The sequence below is a fragment of the Contarinia nasturtii genome, unplaced genomic scaffold, assembly GCF_009176525.2.
Source record: "Contarinia nasturtii isolate CC-2019 unplaced genomic scaffold, AAFC_CNas_1.1 Cnas_scaffold_2345, whole genome shotgun sequence".
NCBI classification, from domain to species: Eukaryota; Metazoa; Arthropoda; class Insecta; order Diptera; family Cecidomyiidae; genus Contarinia; species Contarinia nasturtii.
The window spans coordinates 1-8,572 of NW_022199667.1; the positions used below are offsets into that span (position 1 = coordinate 1).

General features: G+C 31.7%; 1 protein-coding gene across 1 annotated transcript; it reads right to left on the bottom strand.

Moving 5' to 3' along the window:
* Nucleotides 1–1,804: 1,804 nt before the first annotated feature.
* On the bottom strand, nucleotides 1,805–6,036 carry LOC116348195 (dynein beta chain, ciliary-like; the record flags this gene model as incomplete). Its single annotated transcript, XM_031779109.1, has 4 exons — nucleotides 5,951–6,036; nucleotides 5,626–5,879; nucleotides 5,346–5,478; nucleotides 1,805–2,127 (listed from the first exon to the last, which is right to left on the bottom strand). Coding segments are annotated over exons 2-4 (703 nt in total), but the record flags the coding sequence as incomplete, so codon positions are not given.
* Between the last annotated feature and the right edge of the window lie 2,536 nt (nucleotides 6,037–8,572).

Here is an 8,572-nt window from a genome sequence, read left to right on the forward strand (position 1 = left end):
GAGCGAAGAAAAAAAACATGCAGACGTGACAGCTGTATGTATTGCGATCAATAATAATCATAATGCACTAAATGGATTCAAACAGACATCAGCAGTTAAAAATAAATAAAAATATCAATTTGATTTATGCATTCAACATCGCTATAAAGTCGTCCCTTGATTCCACTTTGGGTAAAAAAATTTTTACCCAAAAGTTGAAGTAATAAATTTCCAAAACTATTGTACGGAATGCTTGGGATCTAGTCTAGATTATTCACGCGAATAGTGCAGTCTTTCATGGCAACATCTTGGATTTATTGAAGCATCTCTTCAAAAACTACCATTTTAGAGGCAATTATTACTTCGGTCTGTACGACCACATGAAAACTCAATAGACTACTTCCAAATGGCCCAAAGTGGTATGATGGATAAATAAGTGCAGAAAAAATTATTAGAATACAATCGTCATATTGTAATTTTTTATCGATTGCATTTTTTTAAGAACATTTAAATGAAAAAAGATGACTTTTAAATTATACAAATATACAAATTGACGACAAAATGACACTTTAACATGAACATATTTTTTTACATGTTGAAATAGCATTTTTTTAATATGTGAGAAAATATGTCCATGTTAAGATGGCATTTTGCTCTTATTACTTTGAGTTTTCCCATCTGTATTTTCTCAGAGTATATTAATATTTTTGTCGTTTTGCTTTAAAAAAATAAACTAAATTAAGTATGGAGTAAAAAATATCAATCTTATAATTTTTAATTTCAATTATACGACGAATTGTATATTTTTTATCTCATTCCAAGAGTGCATTCATAAGCTGTCAACACTGAAAGTTGTATCGAATTTGTGTAAAGAATAATAAATTTTCATGAAAACAAAATGTAAAATATTGAACTGAATTAAAAAAATTCAAACAATTTAATCTTTTTATTTTTTATTATCAAAAAATCTAAATGGATCATTTTTTAATCCCAACATTGCTACGAATTTATATGTGGCGCCATCTGTTATAAATGATAGAACTAAAAACATATCATTCTGTCGAATATCGGAGGAAAGCTTCTTTAAAATCTGACTTCACGGGATGATTGGGCACTACGAGGAATAAATCTGGTCAAATTTTCAACGACATTGATTGATCGATGTAAAACTTAGACTGTGAAGAGGCACTTATGAGAAAAATGCCTTAAAATGATATTCTTTCAATTTGAACGCTGAAAAACTGTGTAGTGGGGATTTTTTGGCACGAGAAACCCGAATCTGATGTTAGTTTTAAGATGCAATCAATTTTTCACAGACTTTTCATACAAAAATCCACAAAAAATTTCAATTTTGTATGAAAGACATGCCTTTGTGGTACCGTAATGATGTGAAACTTTGAACGGGCTATTTTTTTTGATTGAAATTTTTTTAAACTTGGTTTGATTATTTATTTTGATAAGAAAATAATATTCATAAGTTTTCACGGTAATTTAAGTTACTACAAACCATACATAGACCATAATTTCAGTTTATTCCCAAAATTTCGGTTCCATGCGAAAAGGTTAGCTTGCGTACGTTAGCCTCTTTATTTAAACATAGTCTTCAAACACAATATTCGTATTAAGACTTCAAGAAACACATTCATATATTATTATCTTACTCAGTTTCTGCTTGGTTTTGTGTGTAAATATCTAGTTTCGGGAAGTTATTGATTAGCTCAGTATTTTGTGCACTTTTGATAGTTTAATTGCCGCCTACCATTTTTTTTTTTATTAACAGATAAAACAATCTATTGTATAATATTAAAGAAAATAAAATACTCACCGATATGGGGTAGAGGATTTTGTCCTCCATTAAAAGCCTGTGATGGTATTTCAGTATAAACATCATTTACTTGTAAAACCCATTTAATAACAACTCCTTCAATTGCGCCTTTCAAATACAAATCAATAATACATTTGTTTGTTTCCTGCATTTCAGCAGCTACTTTCACAATTTTATCAACCCCTACAGGCATTACAAGTATTGTTTCTCCATTTACTTGACCTTTCACTTGATAAACGGTACTTTTCAGGTTGTGAACTTGCTTCTGAACATCCTGGGCAACAATTTCTGGCCAATCCTCGAAATTTACTTCATTAGACAATCTGATGATATTATAGAGAATGGTTCGCTTTGAAATTGTTTTTTTGAAATTTATTGTATAAAAAAAGTGTAATTTTATAATTTCAATTCATAATATTGCAATATAAACTATTTCCTCGTGATTAGTGAAAAAGTATTTTCGAATTACAGATACAGGACTTATCTATGTCAACCGCGATAGAGAAGATTGGAGATTATGCGAATCTCCCTAATCCCGCCATTTCTCATTCCTTTTTATTAAAACTTTTAATTTAAAAGTGATAAAATTCCATGGCATTGAAGCGATGAAGTGAAAGAAAAGTTTCGTTTACGTTCATTTCGACAGAGTTATTTTTTTTTATTAAGGTTGATCAAAATTTTGATAATTTTGAAATACAATAGATATTTTATGCCAAAATAACGTAGATTATTTTCGCATGGTTCGTGGCAGAAAGGACATTTTTTAGCTTTGACTTGGGGCCTTGAGTCTTTTTTCCAGAAAACACCTTAGGTAGGAAAATCTACACGATTTTTAAAAAAAAATGTAATTTACGTGGAATATGTATACTCAACATACATTGTAGATTATACAAAATTAGATTCAAATTGCCACTGAAAAAATTGTCTGAAGTTGGTTAATGAACGAAAAGTGTTTCTAACTTTCTATTGAAAAGATTCGTTAAGTTAAATGTCCGATAGACACATTCTCAATAAAAACTATCACAAAAATTCTATTAAATTTTTGATATTTCAATACAATTTATAGTGGTTTTAATATATTTGTTAGCCAAAATTGAATAATCTACAAATTATGTAGATTACATGGGAAAAAATCAGAGCGGACGGCAGTACGCGCGAGTGACGAAACTACATTAGTTAGTTAAAAAGTCGAACTCGCTATATATACACGTAATATACGAATTCCAGACCTAGAAGGCCGTTGGCCCCGGTTGATGTATGGTTGGAAAGCCCTTAGGCTATAGATCAAGAAAAAAATATCAAAGTTTTAAAATCGGTCCAATTGTCTTCAAAATATGGTCCTTTCAAGAAAAGGGTCAAAATTCAGTTTCATGACCATTGATGACACTAAATGAGGTCATTGACCCCTGAAACATCGATATTCGGATTCTTAAGCTGAATACCTTTCCAACGATACCTCAAACGTCGAAATCGATTAATCCGTTCGAAAAATTTATTATTTTGAAAATTTCATATGAATTTCTATGAAAAATCAAAATGTCATGTCTATGAAGTATACAAAAAACTAAGACTTTTTTGTTCCGGTACTTTTCGATTTGCCCGAGTTAAGACGTCTTATCAATATATAATTTATCAATGCACAAAACACATATTATTGAAATATATTACACAATGCACAAAGCACAATTCTGATTATTTTAACAAAGCATCATAAATGATATATAATGAGCTTGACCACAAATAAATTAAAATAACAAAACTAATATTGAAAATATATTTGATAACCTAAATCGATTCAACATCATCTATAAGGTATAAGTAAAAATGTTAGTATATAATAAGTTTCAGAATTCATTGTACTTCTTGAAGTGAGCTATCGAATGGTGTCATTTGCGGTCCAAAAATTTCAAGTTGGAGTGGCCAAATTGGCCAAAAACCAAAAAGCTACCGTTCGGACGGACGTAAATTATCTAGAAAACAAACTCAAGGATTTTTTTGAAAATTTCACCGAAATTAAGCCCAAGTCTAAGCTATAATATGCCGCATAGCTCATATCCCAGAAAATTCTTGTTTTCAAGATATGAACTTTGGTAGTGCGAATATGGCCAAAAATGACAAAAAATGTTACTTTTGACATTTGAAGTATTTTATGGGCCAAAATGTACTCCAATGACTCTGTAGATATGCTCTGTGACTAGCCAAACAAAATCGAACAAAATATCGACCGTTTTGGATGGCTATTCCACCAAAAATCGGCCAAATGTACCAAAATTCGAATTTTCACAAAAATGTCTAGATGTATGAAATATGAAATTTTAACAACAAATAAATTCATGTTTGATAGTCTCCTCGCATAAGATCGATAAAATACCGAATCTTATATCCCCTCCCACCAGGTCAGAAGGTGGACTATCGTCGGGAGAGGTGCATGCGGTTAGTCACAAATGAAATTAAAAGAAATCTACAAACATGTTAGTATAAAAGGCAAACTATGCAAAAGGTCATGCAAAAATGGCCATTATTTCATACGGTCGCTGTGGGACCTAGACTTGACATAACCAGGACATATGCATATTCGTTGAAAAGTTAAAGTAAGCTCTCGAGTGGTGCAAATTGCGACTTAAAAATTTCATGTGGGGGTGGCCAAATTGGCAAAAAACCAAAAATTGACCGTTGGCCGCACACATAACGGGCAATTTTTCGAAAAAGACTGCATATGTTTCCTTGAAAATTTCATCAATTTAAGCCCCAAGTCAAAGATAAAAAAATATGCATACCACACACCACAGAAAAAACCACTTTTCCCCATTATGAACCACAATTTATATGATTTTGATCCAAAAATAACAAAAAAATCCATATTTTCATTGTATTTGAAAAAGATTCAAATTCATGTTTCTTGAATCTTTAAGATTGAAAATAGCGCTTACAAAACTGTCAATAGTTCAAATAAAAAACCTCTATCGAACGAGTGATGAAACCAAAATTTGAATCACAAAATTTCTGATATCAAATTTGTGACGAAAATAGTTGGTAGATATATTTTCTGTGTACTGTGAATATAAACTTAATATACATTTATAAATTCTGAACATTGCTTCATTGCGTCAGTATGAACTCAAAGTAAAAAGGAGAGAATTTCTGAAACGTTTGAATATACAAATGTTTATTAAGTTTATATTCACAGTTCACAGAAAATATATCTACCAACTACTTTCGTCACAAAATTGATATCAGAAATTTTGTGTTTCAAATTTTGGTTTCGTCACTCGTTCTCCACCTCGATAGAAGTTTTTTATTTGATATGTAATTTACATGGTAGTAATCTAAATTCACAAAATGTAGATTGTGTATCAAAGTAATCTACATACCAACCCAGGAAAACACAGAAATTTATTTATATAAAATGAATTCATTGCAAGTTCGCCCACTATGTATGGTTTTCATCGAATTGTTATCTTTATATTTTTTATTCAACAGTCTACATAAAAAAATTGTGCTCATTCAATGTATATCATTTGAATGGGCAAAAACGACTTACAGTGGTACAAAAACTTCGTCAACAAGGCATGATAATTGATCGATTGCTTTCGTTGCTAAGTCTCCATAAACAAGAAATTCAGAACATTTTTCCTTAGGTATAGGTGCTGGTCGTTTCTTAATGAAATAAATCCCTATATTAGCAAATAATAATTTTATTATATTAAATACTGTGTTAAAAATTAATATTTTAATAGATGAATAACTTTATAAGATACTCCAAAGGTCAAATAATAAATAAACCAATGAATAAATTTAAAAAAATTCATCATTCGAATTACCTTTAGTTTTGAGTTGTGTTAAGGGAAAATTGACAAGAGGTAATAATTGAGCGGATGGTGTAAGCACCACAATCAATTGAATTTGATCATCACTGCCGTCTAGAAAATCTTTGAGAGTGGTCTTATGCTCTTCTGTTGTAGTTAGCCTGGTCCATTTTTCAGGTTTTAATTTCAATCGTCGCTGAACATACAAACCCATAAATTCTAATCTCGGATCACTCCTAATTATCTCACTGTTCACTTCCATGTTTTTTCTATGAATAGTCAGAACCCAATTTATTTATTTTACATAAATCTTTTAAATTATTGTTGTTGTTGAACATACTGTATCTGTTTTCATTAAATCTTTTAATTGAATAAGAAGGAAAATGTAATGAAAATTTTCAAAAGTGGAAAATCTGTGCTTTTCTTACAGAAAATAAAACGCAACTACCAAACAAAACAGTCTAACGACAAGCTTTTGCCGATACAATTGCTCGATTATATATTATTTATTGTGCTGAAACAAATTTGTTTTTCAAACATTTGAATTTTTTCGTTTCTTTTTAGTCAAATATAAGTATGTCACGACCGCTTTTGTTAATTTGTTTTTATTTTTGGCCATGTAACCATGCAATGTCAATTCATTATGTTTTCCCCTTTTTCAGAATTTATTTATGGTTGCTAACCAACAAACGACGCAAATACATCCATTAAATAAGTGTCATTTCAGTCATTTTCAACGTTGCAAAGAAAAAAAAAAGAGAGAGAGAGAATATTCATTATTCAATAAATTTCATCATCTACCTTCCCTCCGTAGTACTACTGAAAAACCTGGTGCTATATAATGTACTAAAAGGTCAAAAATCTCTTCCAAAATCCGTATAAAAATGCAAAACTAAATTTATTAATTCGATTTTTACTTTTCCGCCCACACATGGTCAGATATTTTTTTATTATTTTTTATTTTTTCAACACATATTTTTCCATTAAACCACTTGGTGGCTGCGAAATATGTTATATGTAATACACTTAATCGTATGCGGTCAAGATTTTCGAAACCATAGAAGATGCATATATTTTTTATTTCTGCTCTGATTTAATATATATCAGCTCGAAAAAGTTGTTTGAAAAACTCGAAACGAAAAAAATACGTTTCTATTCTCTGAAAAAATAAATGGTCATTCGCGTGATAATGGATTGGATTTAAATTTTGCATGGAAATGTGTTTTATTTTCCAAATCTTTTGAAACTTTACCAGTGGCAAGGGTTTGATGGAAGATGACGATTACCATCAATTTTTAGTCGATATGGTTTTGCGAAGATATCACAGCGGACGGCAGTACGCGCGAGTGACGAAACCACATTAGTGTGTTGAAAAGTCGAACTCGCTATATATACACGTAATATACGAATTCCAGACCTAGAAGGCCGTTGGCCCCGGTTGATGTATGGTTGGAAAGCCCTTAGGCTATAGATCAAGAAAAAAATATCAAAGTTTTAAAATCGGTCCAATTGTCTTCAAAATATGGTCCTTTCAAGAAAAGGGTCAAAATTCAGTTTCATGACCATTGATGACACTAAATGAGGTCATTGACCCCTGAAACATCGATATTCGGATTCTTAAGCTGAATACCTTTCCAACGATACCTCGAACGTCGAAATAGGTAAATCCGTTCGAAAAATTTATTATTTTAAAAATTTCATATGAATTTCTATGAAAAATCAAAATGTCTGTGTGTCTGTGCGCAATTTCGCGTAGTTGTTTCTGATCTTTTTACAACTTTCTGTGATTAAAGTACACAAAAAACTAAGACTTTTTTGTTCCGGCGTTTTTCGATTTGACCGCCATGTTGGCCGTGGCCGGCCTCCAAAAGTCGCTTTTTGACTTTTGTCCCTACAGACACCGAGGAACATCCATTCGACACACCCCGGACATATGCATATCGTTGGGAAGGTCTTAAAGCCAGCTATCGAATGATGTCATTTGCGGTCCAAAAATTTCAAATTGGAGTGGCCAAATTGGCCAAAAACCAAAAAGTTACCGTTCGGCCGGACACAAAACGTCCATTTCCTCGAAAACAAGCTCAAGGATTTTTTTGAAAATATCACCGATTTTAGGCCCAAGTCTAAGCTATAATATGCCGCATAGATCATATCCCAGAAAATTCTTGTTTTCAAGATATGACCTTAGGTACTGCAAATATGGCCAAAAATGGCCAAAAATGACAAAAAATGAAAATTTTAATATTTGAAATATTTTATGGGCAAAAATGTACTCCAATGGCTCTGTAAAGAGCATATCTGTGACTAGCCAAACAAAATTTAACGAAATGTCGACCGTTTTGGATGGCTATTAAACCAAAAATCGGCCAAATGTACCCAAATTCGAATTTTCACAATAATGGCTAGATGTATGAAATATGAAATGTTAACAACAAATAACTACATGTTTGATAGTCTCATCGCATAAGATCGATAAAATACCGAATCTTATGCCCCCTCCCACCAGGCCAGAAGGTGGACTATCTTCGGGAGAGCTGCATGCGGTTAGTCACAAATGAAATTAAAAGAAATCTACAAACATGTTAGTATAAAAGGAAAACTATGCAAAAGGTCATGCAAAAATGGCCATTATTTCATACGGTCGCTGTGGGACCTAGACTTGACATAACCAAGACATATGAACCGTTGAGAAATATAGATAACTTCAGTAAAGTTAACCATAAAACTGCAACATGTCTATACATTTTTGGTAACATGGTTAACTTTACTGAAGGTATCTATGTTTCTCAACGGTTCATATGTATATTCGTTGGAAAAGTCTTAAAGTAAGCTTTCCAATGGTGCCAATTGCGACTTAAAAATTTCATGTGGGGGTGGCCAAATTGGCAAAAAACCAAAAATTGACCGTTGACCACACACATAACGGGCATTTTACCACACACCACAGAAAAAACCACTTTTC